The 20,536-nt window shown below is 40.4% G+C and overlaps 1 protein-coding gene across 1 annotated transcript in view; it reads right to left on the bottom strand.

Annotated features, from left to right (window-relative positions):
* spag6 (sperm associated antigen 6) overlaps nucleotides 1–20,536 on the bottom strand; it is a 188,355-nt gene that overhangs the window by 59,354 nt on the left and 108,465 nt on the right. The window contains exons 5-7 of the mRNA XM_060825574.1: nucleotides 17,102–17,307; nucleotides 15,220–15,393; nucleotides 2,052–2,204 (exon numbers count right to left, since the gene is read on the bottom strand). Coding sequence (XP_060681557.1) covers nucleotides 2,052–2,204; nucleotides 15,220–15,393; nucleotides 17,102–17,307 — 533 coding nt within the window. The remainder of the gene's footprint in view (nucleotides 1–2,051; nucleotides 2,205–15,219; nucleotides 15,394–17,101; nucleotides 17,308–20,536) is intronic.

The following is a 20,536-nucleotide window of genomic DNA, read 5'->3' as shown; positions in this document are numbered from 1 at the left end:
ACTCTTAACTGCAGGGCTAAACAGTTCTACATTAAAACTACAATTGACTTTTATGTATCAATCTCGCAACAAGATGCAGATTGTAATAGTAATAATTAACTCAAATCGCTATTCATTTTGTGCTGAAATAATTAATGGCAAGGTGAAGATCTATATGCACGCAAGATCCACCACTGCTTGATGTGGAGACATAGATTACTAGCCCATCTGTTTGATAAAATTACATGATTACATCTGTAGTATTTTTCAACTTTCTACAAAATAGATCTTAATGTTTTAAGTATTTTCCCATAATTCTACAAATTTTATAGGATGCCAAGTCCAACTTCTGTGTCTAATCATAGCTCATTTTGACAACTCATATTACCTTATTGGATTGCTAGTTACAACATGTCTAACACTCTATTTCAAGTTTTATTAATACTTCACTTAGTGCAGCAAGCGAGTATTCTTGAAATTATACATATAAAATAAGAATGAAAATTTCTTTCTTAGGCTGGTCACACTTTTGGAAGGCCAATAATATGAAATTCCAAATTGATCTTTTGAGAGTGGCAATAAAAGGGTTGCCTAATACTTGAAGCTGCCTGCTATTGTTTGAACTTGTTTTGATAGTCCTGAGTTGAACCAGACTGATCAACAGCAGAACATTTTTGACAAAATAGAAACGAGCAGAGTAATTTCATCCTGTTTAAAGCATGAATGATTTTCAAATTGGCATTAACTAAGTTGTGAAGTATTGCAGCCTGAAAAATGGGCTTTGAAACTAACAGTTTCAATGAATATCAGATGTAAAAGATGATTAATTATAGGTAAAGAAATTTATTTTACTAGCCAGAGCTAAATTGCACAGTGTATTTTCAGACTGTCTTTTCATTTACAGAGCCTTGTACAAATGCAGCACAGACTGATAGGATGAATGTTGCCAAACTCTTACAGTTTTAAAGTTCCTAAATGAAATCACACTTTTTAGTGGGTGCTGATCTACATCACAAAACAACAGACTCACTTAGAGAGGCCCTAAGAATGTCTGGGTTAATACGGAGAAAAATTCACACTGATGCAAAAGGGTGTAACCTTCTGAGGGTCAGAGATTAAAATACGTTGTTCGGAAGTGTAAAAGGATTTGTGCTAACTATTTGGTCATTCTTTCTGTAGAAGTGCTTAAAGCTGACACCAGAGTCGAGATTTATGATTTAGAATTATTTAACTGTTGGTGTTAATCCATTTGTAAAAATAGAATGAATGCTAACAATACAATTACGTTAGTTAAAAACTGTAAACTCGTGTCAAAAGTGGAAGGAGTTTAATTTTTCACCATTGACATCACCGAGTCAAGCCCAAAACAGCTCTAAAAACAAAATCAATAACTAATAAATTATTTTAGCAAGAATTTCTTGAAGGTAATTTGGTTGAAATACCATCTCATTGCATACATATATGTTTGCACCCACGATGTAATATACTTTTGATCTTGGCTGAGCTGTCAATAAAAACAGGATGAATAGAGATAAGATACTATTCCAGGGTGGAGAGAGAAGATGACGGAGATAAAATCTCTTTCTCATAATGATTACATTTTTCTAAAATAATAGCAAGTATTTACACATACACTGCACCTCGATCTGGCAATGAGACCTGGATCTGTAATCAGGTGAAGCAATAATATTGGGAGAGGGGTGGATAGGGGTATAATTAAATATCACATCACAACACTAGCAAGAAACCTTGAAGACTACTGTATCAAATTTTATTCAAAGCACAAATTACCATGATTAATGTATTTAAATTAAAAGTCATAATTGAGATTTACTTTGACACATTCTGCATTAAATTAAAATAAAATAAACCTCCTTCTTCCTGAAATAGAAATAAACAAAATAATGAGTATTGTAGAATGTACATCTGCAACCTCAATTCCTCTGGGAGTACTAATCAGCAAATCAATATACCACTGCACTCCAATATGCTTTGCAGCTAGATTAATTTATAGTCCTTATTCTAAGGCGTCATTGTAATGGTAATACACAGATAATGAACCAGGCTCTAACCTTGGAGACAATCACTGCCATTGCCAGGTTCTCTGAGTGAGCTGCCACATAACCAAGCATCATAATACCAGGCAGCCTGACATTGCTTTTGGAATCACCGATATAATCAATGACAGCAGCCACACCTCCAGTATTAACAATAAGCTGAGACAGCTAGGAGAGGAAAAATAACAAGGTGGTTAGTCAGACTTCATCAATAAAACAAGGAAATATTATTTGAAATGACCGGTGTCATCTATTTGTGTATATATTCATTATGGTTAAAAGAATATTGCATTGTTTCTATTAGCCTATTGACATTCTAAACTCTGCTGTTTTTCTCTGCCATGAAATAAGATTTGTGCCTCCTTATTGACCAAATATTGTTAACAGCTAATGAAATGGTCAACATGTGTGATCCAACCTGGACCATCAACGTTCAGTCTAAAATGGGAGGGAGTTTAATTATTTAATACCTCTATCAACTTTCTTGATTCTAAAGTAATTATAACAATATATTAATCAAAATAAACTAACTGCTTCAATTTTGTGCTGTACATTACAGGCTACAATCGTTATTCATAGGTCATTTTTATATTTGCGATCACTTAAGGAATATGTAAATTTATAATAATCTTGATATAATTAGGTAGCAAAATAGCCCAACAGTAAATATAAGGTAACATTTAAAATCAATTCTTTCCATTCAAATGCTTACAATTTATAAACCATCATAAATAATTTTCCAGTTTGGTTGTGACAACATTTTCAGATTATCCAGAATTTTAATTTCCTTTTGATTGTGTTTTTTTTAAATAGGGAAGCCAGTGAGGCCAGTTAGCTACAGTCAACAGATATTTTAGGCAGCAAAACAATGGGAGAATCAGAAGGAGTTATAGACTGGGTCATAAAAATGTTACTTGGCTCTAAAACTAAGAGTTTCCACCTGTAGCTGCAATAAGTGTTTTTTTGATGTGATTCATGACATATTTCAGAAAACTAATCACATCTTCCCTATTTGCTCCCAACAATAAGAAATCTGAAAATCACTGTACTGTGGCTACCAACCTGAAACATTTCTTTGTCTATGTCATTTTCGTCAAGTTTCACAAAGGGCTTCTCTGTTTTAGGGCTAACAGGCTTTCTTGTACTATCATCCCAAACTCACCCTTGCCCCTATGTCACCCTCATGTCTGATGCTAGCCCAACTATACCAGACACTGTACCCAAGAGCACTTAGCTTCCAGAACAGACTGTCATCCCTGGTGATGACACCATCTTCAAAATGACTGCAGTATCCCTGGATAAGCACACAAGTCTGGAGTTGCCCTGCATGGTTTGTGACATTTGCCCAGGATGTGGCAAATAAAGGAAAATTGACACCTTGCTTTGTGGACAGGTACCTAGAGATCCTAGTGGATGGAGTCGTGTAGAGAGACATCCTCTTCTCCCAAGACAGGCAGAGGAGGCTATGCCACCTGACCCTGCCAGCCTGATCCAAGATTCTCACCTGGATCATTGCAGTCTCAGCAAACTTCTCTGGTCAGCCAGGGTAAGTGTCACCATCTTCTCCCTGCTACTCTACCTACCTGCCACCAAGGCTCATATGCTATCCTTCTCATTATTAAATGCAACATTTTTTTCTCACTTGCTCTCACATACCCCAAAAATTCAACCTCTCTTAACCCTTTTCTGCACTGCCTACTCACTCAGGACACTTCAACACAGCTGTGCCACTTACAATTATCTCACTCAATCTCTCCCTTTCTCTCATTCCATGAGAAAACAGTCCACAATAGGACAGAAAAGAGCCAATAAAGGTGGTGAGCTGTCCAACATTTGGCTCCTCGCTCCCTACAGGAGAGGATTCTGATCAGTGCATGACTAAGCTGCAGAACATCTACTTTCCATCAGTAATAATGACCCTGTTCCGGTTGCCTGCCATTTCAACTCACCACTATGTTCCCTGGGCAACATCTCTGCATCAGGCTTGCAGGAGTGCTCCAAAAAAGCTCAGCACATGCTAGAAGAACAGCACCTCATTTTCCACTTGGGGACCCTGCAGCTTTCAGAGATTAATATTGAGCTCAAAACTTTCACCCATGTCCTTACCACAATCCGCACAAACTGGGCCTTGTCATCACTGTCTACCATAAACTACTCATTGACATCTACTGAGGGTTCCAATTAGCAGCTATTCATTCTCACAGGCTGACTGTTTCCCACCCTTTGTCTGACCAACTACTTTTCTGTCTCTCTGGGGTCCATCTCCAACTATCATTTACTCCACATTTTCTCCTCCCACCCCATCTTCAGCATATTTGCCAACCTTTTCATGACTAGCTTCCTGACTTTCTGTCTGTGCTGAATGGCAAGGCAAGTTGAGTGAGCCAAGTAGTTTGGTCAAGAGTTACAAGATGCTGAAAGAACTCAAGGCAATGAAAGGATGCAATGAGCATCCAGGTAGGTTCATGGTGAGTAAGATCTAAGACAGCAAGTGAGCAGCCATGGGATGCAGCCTGATCCAATCTGTGAGCTGGATGCCTGGCCCTGTGAGCAAAATTCTTGCAATAGTCTTTCAATGATGGTCTTCAGTGTGCCCCTAAATGCAGCTTTAAAGCACAGAAGTGGGAGGCAGTGTAGTACAGCTAGTGCTCTGGAGTATGCCTGAAATGTGGTTGCCAGGGGTCCAAGATAGGGTCAAGAGGGTAAATGGAAAGCTAGAGTCACCAGGTAGATGCTCTGACTTCCAGGTTGGAAATTTTCAATGACCAGTTTCTTCGTGATGGATCAGAGGAGAGAAAGCAGCATATTATTGAGGTGAGATATGCAGTTAATGAGGTCAATTACAAGTAATAATTAATAGGCATTTCACCACTGTCTAGCAAGAATTTCAATGTGACATCCGCAAGTCTGACGGGAAATGCAGCTAGTTGCTGCTGATATCGAGAAATGCCTTGCTGGACCCCTCATGTGATTGTCCCAGAACTCTCGCCATAGCTCACACTGTTCATTGCCATATAAGATTCCTCTCTATTTTTTGTATTGTCAGATGCTTAATCTGTGGAATGTTTTCATCATTTCTATTCTATTTATAAGGACAAATTTGGATATGCTATGTTATAAATCTACAGAAAGTACAAGATAATTATAGTGTCATGCAAAATTTTTAAAAAAGCATCATTCACTGAGTCTTTTTCTCAGGCACAATAGCTTTGGCAAAATCTCATTCACAATCTCACAGGAGAAAGTGAGGACTGCAGATGCTGGAGTTCAGAGTCGAAAAGTGTGGCGCTGGAAAGGTACAGCAGATCAGGCCCTTGCTTATGCCCAAAACATCGACTCACTTGCTTCTCGGATGCTACCTGACCTGCTGTGCTTTTCCAGCTCCAATGAACCTCTGCCAAGATTATGGTTCAGGAGTGGGAGATTCCCTGAGGAATTTCCTTGTGTATATAATTAACCATTAGTGGAAATGATATCCCAGAGAGTTAGGTCAGCGGATTGTGGTTATTGTTCATGATGGCAAATCAAACACTACTACATCATTCAAGTAGTATTAAAAACATTATTTAATTATGACAAAATGAAACAAAGCTAGTTTGTAGTCTTTAGAGTACAATGTAAACAACCATACGATTGCACTGAACGTGGACCATAAAAGCATCCTCATTTTATGTTTTTTCACTCGTTCATGGGATGAGGGCATCACTGGCTAGGAGAAGGTGAGGACTGTAGATGCTGGAGATCAGAGTCAAGAGTGTACTGCTGGAAAAGCACAGTAGGTCAGGCAGCATCTGAAGAGCAAGAGAATCGATGTTTTGGTCATAACCCCTTCATCAGGAAAGTCCTTCATCACTGGCTAAGCCTACATTTAAATGTCTATCACTGAGTGATCCACATTGTTATGGGACTGGAGATACATGTAGGCCAGGCCTGGCCAGATAAGAATGGCAGATTCCACTCCCGAAAGGACCTTTTTTAGGCTTAAAATCTTAAGGAAAACTAGAGAGAGAGAAAAGGGCCCCTCAAGGACCAAAGTGGACATATATGTGTAGAACTGCAGGAGATGGGTGAGGTTCTCAAAGAATATATCTCCTCTGTGTTTACCATTGAGAAAGACATTAAGACATCGGAACTTGGGAAAGTTAGTGGTGATATCTTGGAAACAATCCATGTCACAGGAAAGGAGGTTTTGGACATATTAGAATGTATGAAGGTGGATAAATCTCCTGGTCCTGACCAGATATATCGAAGAACACTGCAAGAAGCTAGAGAAGAAATTGCGGGGGCCCTGGCTGATATTTTTCAGCATCATTAGCCATGGGTGAAGTCCCCGAAGACTGGACAGTAGTGAATGCTGTGCCATTATTCCAGAAGGTCTATAAAAAAGAAAGCCTGGATACTACAGACCAGTAAGCTTAACATCTGTGGTGGGTAAGTTACTTGAGAAGAATCTGAGAGATAAGTTATACATGCATTTGGAAAGTCAGAGTTGGTTAGGAGTAGTCAGCATGGCTTTATAAGTGGGAGATCGTGCCTCACAAATTTGTTAGAGATCTTTGATTAAAGGTTGATGAGGGCAGGGGAGTAGACAGAGTCTATATGTGTTTCAGTAAGGCCTTTAATAAGGTTCCACAGGGTAGGCTGCTGTAGAAGGTTAGATCACATGGAATCCAGGACAAGCTGGTAAATTGGATTCAAAATTGGCTTGATGGAAGGAAGCACTGGGTAATAGTAGAAGGATACTTGTCGGACTGGAGGCCTGTGACTAGTGGAGTGCCTCAGGGGTCAGTGCTGGGCCCATTACTGTTTGTTATCTATATCAATGATTTGGATGAGAATGCACAAGACGCAATTACTAAGTTTACTGATGACACTAAAATAGGTGGTGTCGTGGACAGTGAGGAAGGTTATCAGAAATTGCAGCAGAACCTTGGTCAGCTGGGGAAGTGGGCCGAGAAATGACAAATGGAGTTTAATATAGATAAGTGTGAGATCTTGATTTTGGAAAGTCAAATCAAGGTACAAGTTACATGGTGAATGGTAGGGCCTTAAGGAGTGTACTAGAACGGAGGGATCTTAGATTTCAGGTTCACAGTTCTCTGAAAGTGAAGTCACATGTAGACAGGGCAGTGAAGAAGGCTTTCAGCATACTGGCATTCATCAGTTAAGGCATTGAGTATAGAAGTTGGCAGTTATACAGGACATTGACAAGGCCACACTTGGAATATTGTGTTCAGTTTTGGTCACCTTGTTATAGGAAAGATGTTATTAAATTGGAAAGAGTGCAGAAGAAATTTACAAGAATATTGCTGGGGCTCAAAGGTCTGAGTTAGAGGGAGAGGTTGAACTTCTTTCTTTACAGCAAAGGGGGGACCTTGTAGTGGGGTATAAGATCATGACAGGCATGGATAGGGTCAATGCACTCAGTCTTTTTCCCAGAATTGGGGAATTGAGGACTAAAGGGCATCAGTTTAAAGTAACAGGAGAAAGAATAAAAGGAAACCGAAGGGGCATGTTTTACACAGAGGGTGGTATGCACATGGAATGAGCGGCCAGAGGAAGTGGTTGAGATGGGTACATTAACAACATTTAAAAGGCATTTGTACAAGTATATGGATAGGAAAGGATTAGACAGATATAAGCCAAGTGCAGGGAAATGGGTTTTGCGTGGATGGATATATTGATTGTCATGGACCAGTTTGGGCCAAAGGGCCTGCCTCCGTGCTGTGGGACTCTCTGGCTTTATGAGGTTACTTGTCCTTATCGCTTGTTAACAGCCTCATTAACTGCAAATATCACTTCATTAATGTGCAGCATCCTATCCTACTACCTGCCATGAGGAAACAGATGTTAAGGATTTGCAACTTGAAAGTCAGTGCAAGTACCTAGTGAGCTCAGTTTATCACTTGCTCCATCTACACTTCTAGCTACCTCAGGAAGGCAGCCAACATAATCAAAGACTCCACCCACCCTGTTTATAATCTGTTCCAAACTCTTCTGTAGGGCAGAAGAAACAAAAGCTTAAACATGTATCAACACATTCAAGGACAGCTTCTTCCCAGCTGTTATTAGACTTAGAACATAGAACATTACAGCACAGTACAGGCCCTTCTGCCCTCAATGTTGCACCGATCTGGGGAATCAATCTGAAGCCCATCTAACCTACACTCTTCCATTCTCGTCCATATGTCTATCCAGTGACCATTTAAATGTTCTTAAAATTGGCAAGTCTACTACTGTTGTAGGTAGTGCGTTCCACGCCCCTACTACTCTGAGTAAAGAAACTACCTCTGACATCTCTCCTATACCTATCACCCCTCAACCTAAAGCTATGTCCCCTCATGTTAGCTATTGCCATTTGAGAAAAAGGGCTCTCACTGTCCACCCTATCTATCCCTCTATTATCTTATTTGTCTCAATTAAGTTGTCTCTCAACCTTTTTCTCTCTAACAAAAATAGCCTCAAGTCCCTCAGCCTTCCCTCCATACCAGGCAAAATCCTAGTAAATCTCCCCTGAACACTTTCCAAAGCTTCAACGTCCTTCCTATAATACAGTGACCAGAACTGTATGCAACATTCCAAGTGCGGTCGCACCAGAGGTTTGTACAGCTGCAGCATGACCTCACGGTTCTGAAACTCAATCCCTCTACCAATAAAAGCTAACACACCGTATGACTTCTTAACAACCCTATCAACCTGGGTGGCAACTTTCAGGGATCTAACCTGGACACTGAGATTCGTCTGCTCATCTATTTTACCGTTAGCCCAGTACTCTGCATTCCCATTACTCCTTCCAAAGTGAATCTCCTCACACTTATCCATATTAAACTCCATTTGCTACTGCTCAGCACAGCACTGCAGCTTGTCTATGTCCCTCTGTAACCTACAGCATCCTTCGCCACTACCTACAACTCCACCGACCTTAGTGTCAACTGCAAATTTACAAACTCATTCTTCTATGCCCTCATCCGGGTCATTTATAAAAATGACAAACGTCAGTGGACCGAAAACAGATCCTTGCGGTATACCAATAGTAACTGAACTCCAGGATGAATATTTCCAATCCACCATGACCCTCTGTCTTCTTTCAGCTAGCCAATTTCTGATCCAAACCGCTATATCACCCTCAATCCCATACCTCCATATTTTGTGCAATAGCCTACTGTGGGAACTTTATCAAACGCCTTACTGAAATCCATGTATACCACATCAACAGCTTTACCCTTATCCACCCATTTGGCCACCTTCTCAAAGAACTCAATAATGCTTGTGAGGCACGACCTACCCTTCGCAAAACCATATTGACTATCCCTAACCAATTTATTCCTTTCTAGATGATTATAAATCTGATCTCTTATAGCACTTTCCAACACTTTACCCAACTCAAGAAAGGCTCACTGGTCTACAATTACCAGGGTTGTCTATACTCCCCTTCTTGAACAAGGGAACAACACTTGCTCTCCTCCCATCTTCTGGCACTCTTCCTGTAGACAAAGACAACATAAAGATCAAAGCCAGAGGCTCGGAAATCTCCTCCCTGGCTTCCCAAAGAATCCTAGGATAAATTTAATCCAGCCCAGAGGACTTACTTATTTTTACACTTTCCAGAATTGCTAACACCTCCTCCTTGTGAACCTCAATCCCATCTAGTCTATAGCCTGTATCTCAGTATTCCCCTTGACAACATTGTCTTTTTCTAGTGTGAATACTGACGAAAAGTATTCATTTAGCAATACCCCTATCTCCTCTGACTCCACGCACAACTTCCCATTCCTATCCTTGATTGGCCTTCATCTTACTCTAGTCATTTTCCAGGGCTGAATGGTGGCTCAGTGGTTAGCACTGCTGCCTCACAGCACCAGAGATCTTGGTTCAATTCCAGCCGCATGTGACTGCCTGTGTGGAGTTTGCACGTTTGCATGGTTTCCTCCCACAATCCAAAGATGTGCAGATTAGGTGAATTGGCCATGCTAAATTGTCCATTGTGTTCAGGGATGTGTAGGTTAAGTAAGGTATGAATTCAGATTTCTCCAGCTTCCTCATTTCCCCTCCCCCCACCTTGTCTCAGTCGGTTCCCTCAACTCAGCACCGCCCTCCTAACCTGCAATCCTCTTCCTGACCTCTCCGCCCCCACCCCACTCCGGCCTATCACCCTCACCTTGACCTCCTTCCACCTATCCCACCTCCATCGCCCCTCCCCCTAGTCCCTCCTCCCTACCTTTTATCTCAGCCTGCTTGGCTCTCTCTCTTATTCCTGATGAAGGGCTTATGCTCGAAACGTCGAATTCTCTATTCCTGAGATGCTGCCTAACCTGCTGTGCTTTGACCAGCAACACATTTGCAGCTGTGATCTCCAGCATCTGCAGACCTCATTTTTTACATTACTTTGGGGTAAGAGTAACAGGGTAGGGGAATGGGATACTCTTCGGAGGGTTGATGTGGGCTTGTTGGGCTGAAGGGCCTGTTTCCACACTGTAGGGATTCTATATCTATTTTATTCCTGATATATCTATCGAAAGTCTTAGGGCTTTCCTTGATCCTATCTGCCAACAACTTCCCAAATCCCCTCCTGGCTCTTCTTAGCTCTCTCTCGTTAGGTCTTTCCTGGCCAACTTGTAATTCTCAAGTGCCCTAACTGACCCATCACATTTCATCCTAACATAAACCTTCTTCTTCCTCTTGACAGATTCAATTTCCTTAGTAAACCATGGCTCCCATGCTCGACAACTTCCTCCCTACCTGACAGGTAATTAATTATCAAGGATCTGCAGTAGCTGTTCCTTGAATAAGCTCCACATTGCAATTGTGCCCATCCCCAGTAGTTTCCTTCCCCATCCTATGCATCCTAAATCCTGCCTAATCATGTCGCAATTGCCTTTCCCCAGCTATAACTCTTGCCCTGTGGTATATACCTATCCCTTTCCACTACTAAAGTAAACATAACCGAATTGTGGTCACTATCACCAAAGTGCTCACCTACCTCCAAGTCCAATACCTGGCAGGGTTCATTAATGAGTACCAAATCTAATGTGACCTTGCCCCTTGTTGGCCCATCTACATACTGTGTCAGGAAACCATCCTGTACACATTGGACAAAAACTGATCCGTCTAAAGTACTTGAACTATAGTATTTCCAGTCAATATTGGAAAGTTAAAGTCCCCCTGACAACTACCCTGTCACTCTTGCTTCTATCAAGGATCATCTTTGCTATTCTATCCTCTACATTTCTGGAACTATTTGGAGGCCTATAGAAAACTCCCACTAGAGTGACCTCTTCTTTCCTGTCTCTAAGTTCAGTAGACGAGTCCTCAAACACCTTTTCTGCAACCGTAGTACTGTCCTTGACTAACTATGCCACATGCCCCCTCCTCTTATGCCCTTTTTTTTCTGCAATATCTAATTACCGGAACCTGCAATAACCATTCCTATCCCTGCTCTACCCACGTCTCCGAAGTGGCCACACATCGAAGTCCCAGGTACCAACCCATGCCGCAAGTTCACCCATCTTATTCCAGATGCTCCTGGTGTTGAAGTAGACACACTTCAAATCAACTTCTTGCTTGCTGGTGCCTTCTTGTGACCCTGAACCCTTATTTCTGACCTCAGTACTCTCAACCTCCTATATACGCAAACTGCAATTTAGGTTCCCACCCCCTGCTGAATTAATTTTATGTTCTATATTCTACGTACAGGACTTTGGTTGGGCCACAGCTGGAATACTGGGTACAATTCTGGACACCACACTATATTAAGGATGTGATTGCATTGGAAGGGTTGTGCAGATGAGATTCACCAGAATGTTTCGTGGGCTGGAGCATTTCAGCTATGAAGAAAGGCTGGGTAGGCTCAGGTTGTTTTCTTTGGAGCAGGGAAGGTTTGGGAGGGGGGGGGGGGGAAGACCTGATTATGAGAGGCACAGACAGCTTGGATAGAAAACAGCTGTTGCCCTCAGTTTAAGGGTCAAAATCAAGGTAGCACACATTTAAAGTGAAAGGCAGAAGGTTTAGAGGGTATTTGAGGAAAAATATTTTCACCTAAATGGTGGAGGAAGTCTGGAAGACAGTGCCTAAGATGGTAGTTGAGGCAGGGAACCTCACAACCTTAAAAAAAGTATTTGGATGAACATGTAAAGTCTCATAAGATTCAAGGTTATGGGGCTAATGTGGGAAAGTTGATTTAGCGTAGGTAAATCGTAGGTAAAGTGTAGTTTTGGTGATGCAGATTTAATGGGCCAAATGGCCTCTTCTGTACAGGATGATTCTATGATCCCTCCTATTTCTGGAGCAGCTTCTTTAACTAATATTGCAATCACTCTACCCTTTTAATCCCTTTCTCTATCCCATTTGAAAACCCTCCAGCCAGGAATTTTCAGGTGTTATTCCTGCACTCCCTAACCAAATGTTTCTGCAATATCTATGATATTATTCTTCTCGATGTCTTCAGTTCATTTGCCTTCTTCACTGGACTCCTTGCGTTGAAGTATATATCACTAATCCTGAACATCAGTTTTTCCTGTTTTCTAGCCTTAGTTTCTTCAACAATCCACTGTAGCTTACTCACTTTCTGCCTTCAATTTCCAGTTGTGCTACCGTTCTTATTGAGTCTATATTCAGATTTATCATGGACAGAGTCTATCCCATCTAAATTGGACATTACATATTAAAAGTCTTTTGGTAAAATAAAACTTGAGTATTTCAGAAAAAAAGATATATTTTGCTGAAGCTTTTCATTTTGCACTCATCAAGACAACTTGCAAGAAATATTGATTCACAGGATATACCAAAGTAAAGAGAAAACCAAACCATGCTTAAACACTCCCAGCATTTTCTTAAGAAAGCTGGTAAGGAGAAGCCAGGGAACTACAGACCAGTGAGTCTGATGTCAGTGATAGCTAACTTGTTGGAGGGGATTCTGAGGGACAGGATTTACATCTATTTGGAAAGGCAAGGACTTATTAAGGATAGTCAGCATGGCTTTGTTCATGGGAAATCGTGTCTCACTAATTTGATTGAGTTTTTCAAAAAGTGACAAAGTGGATTGATAAAGCCAGAGCAGTGGAGTTGTCTATATGAACTTCAGCAAGGCTTTCAAGGTTCGATCACGTGGAATCGGGGGGAGTAGCCAGGTGGATACAAAATTGGCTTTAAGGTAGGAGACAGAAAGTGATGGTGGTGGTTGTTTAGTGCAGCTAACCACTTCAACTCCCCCATCCCCAGCCTTGCAAGTCCTGGGCCTTCTCCACTACCAAATCCTAGCCACCCAATGACTGGAGGAAGAACACCTGATCTTCCACCTTGGGACCCTCCAACCATACAAAATCAATGTTGATTGCACCAGTTTCCTCATCTCCCCTCCCCCACCTTATCCCAGATCCAACCCTCCAACTCAGCACTGCCATACCTGTCCATCTTCCTTTCCACCCTCAACACTCATTCTGACCTATCACCATCACGCCCCCACCTTCATCCACCTATTGCATTCCTAGATACCTTTCTCCTAGCCTCACCCCCCTCCCATTTATCTCTCAGCTGACTTGGCATTTACAATCCCCTCCCCCCATATTCATGATGAAGGGCTTATGCTCAAAACATTGACTCTCCTGCTCCTCAGATGCTGCCTGACCAGCTGTGATTTTCCAGCACCACACTTTTTGACTCTGATCTCTAACATCTGCAGTCCTCATTTTCTCTGTGTTTAAGCAATAGGGAGGGGCAGAATTGGCTGTGGCTATTTTCCTTGGAGTATTGGAGACTGAGGACTGATTTTATACAGGTTTACAAAATCATGAGGGGCATGGATAGAATGAATAGCCAAGGTCTTTTTCCCAGGGCAAAGAGGTAGCATTTTCATGCAGAGGATGGTGTGCATATGGAATGAGTTGCCAGAGGAAGTGGTGGAAGCTAGAATAATTACAGTATTCAAAAGGCATCTGGATGGGTACATGAATAGGAAGGTTTTAAAGAGATATGTGCCAAATTCTGGCAAATAGAACTGGATTGGTTTAGGATATCTGGTTGAAATGGACAAGTTAGCTAGAAGGGTCTGTTTCCAGACTGTACGACACTATGACTGTATTAGATGTAATTACGCAATGGACATTTGATAAATAATCCCAAATGTGTGAAGAATTAAACTGACAACCAAATTAGGATTGTTAATAGGGTTTATAGTGTGCTGCAATTGCTTGTACTTGAAGTCACATGTGTTAATACACGTGGGTCCAATTCTTTATAGACTGAAAGTATGCGTAGACACAGTATGTATGTTTAAACTTAACAAAATAGGTGACAGCTATTTTCTGGTTCACTGTTCAGGTCAATGCTGTGACAGAGTCAACCAGCCTGGGTTAAAATTTAAATAAAGTATGGCTGTTAACAATCAGTCATCATTAACTGGTGCATTTTCCATGGCAATGCCTCTATCAAGCATAGTCCAGTTACCAACCATTTATCACTCTCCTCTTATATCATATAAATAATGCATTCCCTTTCCTTTGACGTAGTGTATAATATTTAAGACATCTGGAGTGCTGTTTCTAAATAAAAAGATTGATCCATAGGAACAACTAGTATTATTGGCTATTGGAAAACACAAAGATGGGAGAACTATTACAAATGTTTGTGCCTCCTCAGGGGCTCTGCAATCACCATTTCTGTTCCCAGTCAGTTTTATATCAGACACTTCTACTCTCATGTCAACCAAAGTTTAGTTTCTGTTCATGGCCTATAAGATTCTTTCTTCCTAACTTCTTACTACTCTTTACATGCTCGTGGTTTCCTTACTTTCAGCTCCCACCTCCTCTTATTTCCTGAACTTTGTGCCGAGCTTCCCTAGCCTCCCAGATGCAGTTTTCAAAATGGGACAATCTGCTTTCTGCTTCCCGAACACGCTCCCTGCTCCCCACAGGCAGCGTCACAGAAGCTGAAGCACTACTTTATAAATATAGATAAGCTGGAGCAAAAATGATAAAAATCTGTTTTACAATAATTAATCTGTACTCTAAAAATATATTTTCATATTATGTGTCTTAGAAACAAATAAATGAAGCCAATATCGACTGCTTTAAAAGACATAAATTTTTAAGTGCAAAATAATGTGAACTGTCACTATGCCCTATCTACAACATCCTCTGTGACAACCTTTCAGTTATTTTGCTGCACTTCTAAAATCAAATGGATTTACCTCAGGAGTGTGCTTGGCAATTTCCCGAATTAGTGTTGCAACATTTTTTTTCACAAATTCATCTGAATCCTTCAGGCATGTTAGAACAGCAGGAAAGATTTCTGCTTCTACGACCATTTCTGCTAGATCCACTGAATGTTTTGCAATCTGACCAAGAGCTGAAAACACTTGACGCTATAGAAGATAAAGAAGTAGCACAAGAGTTCAAATAGCTAAAACATTTAAATATGCAAAAACTGATTAATCATATAACAATTTAAAATAACCTGTTTAAAAATGTGAAGTATTTCAGCACTCACTGTATTTTATTTGAATAAATCATTATTCCTATCTGATTAATCATAATAGAACCCCAATACAGATTTCTTACTATATCACTAGAGCATAGAACACAGAACATATAACAGTACAGAACAGAAATAGGCCCTTCAGTCCATCATATCTGCATTGCCCATGATGCCATTGCAAACTTATCTCATCTGCCTGCACATGGCTGGTATCCCTCTTATTCCCTGCCTGTTCATTTGCCTGTCTAAATGTCTCTTAAATGTTGCTACTGTATCTGCTTCTACCACCTCCCTGGCAGCTAGTTCCAGGCACATACCACTGTCTGTGTAAAATATCTTGGCCCGCACATCTCCTTTAAGCTTTATCCTTCTCAACTTCTATCTATGCCCTATAGTAATTTATGTTTCCACACTGGGGAAAAAGACTCTGACTATCCACACTGTCCATGACCCCTGTAATTTTATATGGTTCTCTCAGGTCACCCCTGAGCCTCCAGTGCCCTAGCAAAAACAATCCAAGTTTGTCCAGCTCCTCCTTATAGCTAGTACATTCAATCCAGGTAACATCCTGGTAAACATCTTTTGCACCTTCTCCAAAGTCTCCACATCCTTCCTACAGTGTGATGACTAGAACTGCATTCCGTACTCCAAACGTGGCCTAAATACAGCTGCAACATGACATGCCAACTTTTATACTCAGTTACCAATAAGGCAAGCAGTTGTACACATTCTTTAGCATCTCATCTGCTTGTGTTTCCACTTTCAAGAAGCTATGGACTTGCTGCCCAAGACCAACTGTATATCCATGTTCTTAAGGATCCTGCCATTTACTGTATACTTTCCTCTTGCATTTGACATCCCAAGATGCATCACCTCACTCTTGTCCACATTAAACTCCATCTTCCAGTTCTCCTTCCAACTTTCTAACTGATCTATATACTGCAATATCCTTTTACAACCTTCCTCACTATCCACAACTTCATCAATGCCATTGCAGAACACCACTGGTCACAGACCTCCAGTCAGAAAAACACCCTTCCACAACTATTATCTGTCAGTTATGACCAAGCCAATTTTGTAGGTCCAATGTAATTTAATCTTCTAGAGCAGCATACCATGACAGACTTTGTTAAATGCTTTGGTAAAGTCTATGTAGGCTACATCCACTGCCCTATCCTCATCAATTATCTTTGTCACTTGCTCAAAAAAGCAATCAAATCTGAGAGACAAAGCTGCACAAAGCCACACTGACTATCCCGAATAAGTCAATTTTTTTGTCCAAATGCAAGAAAATCCTATCCCTAAGAATCTTCTCTAATAATTTCCCTTCCATTGATGCTAAACTCACCAGCCTAAAATTTCCTGGATTATCCCCTTCTTAAACAAAGGAACAACATTAACTAGCCTCCAGTCCTCTAAGACCTCGCTTCTGGCAAAAGAGGATATAAAGATCTCAGAGAAGATTCACTTATTCGCTTCAAAAAGTACATTACTTTAACAATTAGCTTATTTTTCTTCAACCTGTGATGCATCTAACATTGGGTTAATGTATTTATTAGCACAATGAGAACAATATCTGCAGTATATATACTCACCTTTAGTTTAGCATCAGGATTTAGGATCATCTGAGCTAGGTGAGCAATGGACCCTGCATCCACTACAGTTTGAGCTAGCTCTGGGGATTGTTTAGCAATATCACTTAGTGCAGATGCTGCAATTCTTTTCAGTGGTACCTCTGGTTCCTGGATACAAAGAACCAGAAGAGGAACAGCTCCTGCATCCACTACTGCTTGCGACAATTCTGTGGGTTCAAGAAAAATAATTAAGTGAGTTTGGATAGATGACCCTTGAGCTAGCCATTTTTCACCCTGACAGATACAGCAAGAATAAAAAGGGACACATCCCCACCTCTACTGCATCTGCATTTCAAATCAGTCTGCCTAGCTTATAGAGCATGTGGATTGATCCATAGCTAAAAGGACACAGGTCAAAGGATAGGTCCCATTTACATGTGGCATGTTTTAAGCAGATTGGGTTGAAATGGTTTGTTATGCTGTTAGAAAAGAGACAAACAGACCTCAGCTGTTTAAATTATGACCTCTCTGAATCTTCAGTACCACATGTTATACATACGGAATACAGCAAACAGAAGTGGCAAATTTAATTGCACTGTTATTTACTACTATTAAAGTTTTTGAAAGATAATACTCAGAGAAATCATTTTTGCTCATTGACTAAACTGTTTCATTTTCTGGAGACAAACAAAATTTCCAGAATTTGTCTTATACTCGTCAATCTGGCAATAAGTGAACTAACTGGACCAGTGCCACACCATTTTTTTTGTGGGCCATATTTACAGTAGCTTTCACTCATCGGTCTGTAAATCCACAGAACTGCACTGCTCTATTTTTGCTTCCTTACTTCTACAATTCCAATTGTTGCTTTCTCACTATCCCACTATGTCAAAAATTAATCAACTCAAACACATTAAAATTATTCTCCTGATTATGAATATCAAGTAATTACTGCTCTTATAAATGTGAATTTACAAAAATGGCTAGTGCTGTTCTATGTGACATTACAATTATATTGTTTTAAGTGTATTAAAAAAGACCAGAAGAATATTCTTTAGTGTCATGTGTACTCCAGTATAACAGTACAGGAGTACACATGAAAAAGTTTTACAACAGGTCCCTTTAATGGCGCCATCTGAGGTACAAATCTTGGATACAAAAGAGGATTTAAAGGAAAAGTAGTAGCATTACTTACAGTGTCTAAAAGATAACTTAGAAATAAGATAGTTGTAGCAATGTTACAATACAGTACAGTAAAGAATTTCAAATAGCAGTAGTGCAGCACATGGTCTGACCTCCAGCACCAGGCACAAGTCTAACAACAGTCTCCAGTCCGCTCCTCACCGGCACTCAGGAGCAACAAGTTGCATTGTACCGGATTGAGGTTAATAAAATAAATGCTGCATTTTTATTTCATTCAACCTACATGGAGGTGAGTATTCCACCTTTAGTTAGTATGAAGATCATACAAAATGATTCTGTATGCGGCAGCAGGAGTTGGTATGAAGTAAATAGTCAATGCAAGTTTGTTTTGGAAAGGATTTGGCTTCTCATGTTTCTTTATTAAAAATTGATCAGGTAGAACATAAAGAGAAACACAACATTCCAGCATTCCTAGTAATACAGATTTGAAGGATTTACACTACCATATCTCATTCAATTTACAATCCTACTCCACAATCGTATTTTATCTTCTTAAGATGTTAACAAAAGGAAAATCAGCTCCATTAATAAAAAACTCACAATATCAATTTAAAGGCTTCTGGTAATGGAAGTCACAAAAAAAAATTAAAAATAGAAACAATATAATCTCTTTACATTGAAGTATACTTGGGCAAGACTTACTTAAAACAAATGTAAAATAATTCCCTCAGATGCCTGGATATAATAATGCGAAGAATATTCTTGAGTGAACCAGTAGACAACTAGCAATTGCAAACATCATGTTGCTTTAACTAGTGTACTTTTTCAGAAGACTTCATCAGCACCAGGACAAAGTTTAATTTAAAAGTAATTCTTGCCACTCTTTCTTCTTTTTCTTCAATTTAATTTACTGCATAATGATTAGAAGACGCATCATGTTACTCTGTGAGAATGAGAGTTGTTATCATTCTGTATTGCATGGCTATCATAAATGCTTCAGGAGTCTTATAGGTTGTTAATCACAAACAGACGGCAGAAGTGAAGACATTTCTGAAGCAAGACCTTTACCCAAATTAATGAAACTGGACATTTTGTGTTGAGTTTTCCCAGCTGCTGAATGACATGCACAACAGTGGATTGATTGTTAAAACATGGCAAAAAATAAGATTTTGCCCACAAGACTTTAATGGTGAGATGAAAATTTTGTTAGTGAGCAGCAGAGGTCCATTTGCATGTACCAACATCTTATTATTACCTATTCTGGCCTCATTTATATGTAGTTTTGAATACTCCCACATGGCAAAAATAAACCAAGAGGCAACAATTCCTCAAATAAAAGTCAGCGCTGATGTCTGGCTGCACTCGTTGCCACTTGCTTCTCAGCCTTTCAATCTGGATAGCTGTCCCTAACACCTAAGAGCACACTCCATGGGAGAAACCACCTGCACCCCCTTTCCATTGAGGATGGCGTCAGACATGTGCCAGACTCAACATATCATTGGGGCAGAAAATAACAAACGCTGGAGAACACAGCAGATCAGACAGCATCCATAGAGCGAAAGCTAGCTAGCATTTCGAATCTAGATGAAGAGGAGAAGTCAGCATTTATGCTATAGTTTGGGGGTGGGGGTGGGGGTGGGGGTAATGTGTGTAGGGTGCCGATGCAGAAATGATTCTGATAGATCAGATTAAGTGATCAGAATGTGACAATGGCAGAACAATGGCGTGTCTCCTGCCAGACTTGACAGGGTAGGAAGTGGGATGGGAGGGAACATGATAACAAACTAAAAAAGAAAGAAATGTTCACAATTTAAAGGTGCTGAACTCAGCATTAAGTCTGGAAGGCAGTAGATGATGATGTGAAGGTGCTGGTGTTGGACTGAGTTGGACAAAGTTAAAAGTCACACAACACCAGGTTATATTCCAACAAGTTTACTTGAAAGTACAAGCTTTCAGACCACTGCTCCTTCATCAGCTACCTGACAAAGGTACAGCACTTTGAAAGCTTGTACTTTCAAATAAACCTGTTGGACTATAACCTGGTGTTGTGTGATTTTTAACTTAGTCTGAAGATGAGATGTTGTTCTGCCAGTTTGCACTATGCTTCACTTGAACTCTGCAGCATGTCAAGAACAGACATGTGAGCATGCAAGCAAGACACTTTGTTAAAATGACCGGCTATAGGAAGGTCAGGGTCCTGCTTGCGCATAGACCAAGGATGCTCTGCTAAACAGTCACCCAGTCTGCATTTGGTTTCTCCAATGTAGAGTGGGTCACATTGGGTGCAGTGAATACAATACACAAAATGGGAGG

Source organism: Hemiscyllium ocellatum, chromosome 5, assembly GCF_020745735.1.
Source record: "Hemiscyllium ocellatum isolate sHemOce1 chromosome 5, sHemOce1.pat.X.cur, whole genome shotgun sequence".
NCBI classification, from domain to species: domain Eukaryota; kingdom Metazoa; phylum Chordata; class Chondrichthyes; order Orectolobiformes; family Hemiscylliidae; genus Hemiscyllium; species Hemiscyllium ocellatum.
The sequence above is the reverse complement of the archived record's forward strand: the minus strand, read 5'-3'. Positions and strand labels throughout refer to the sequence as shown.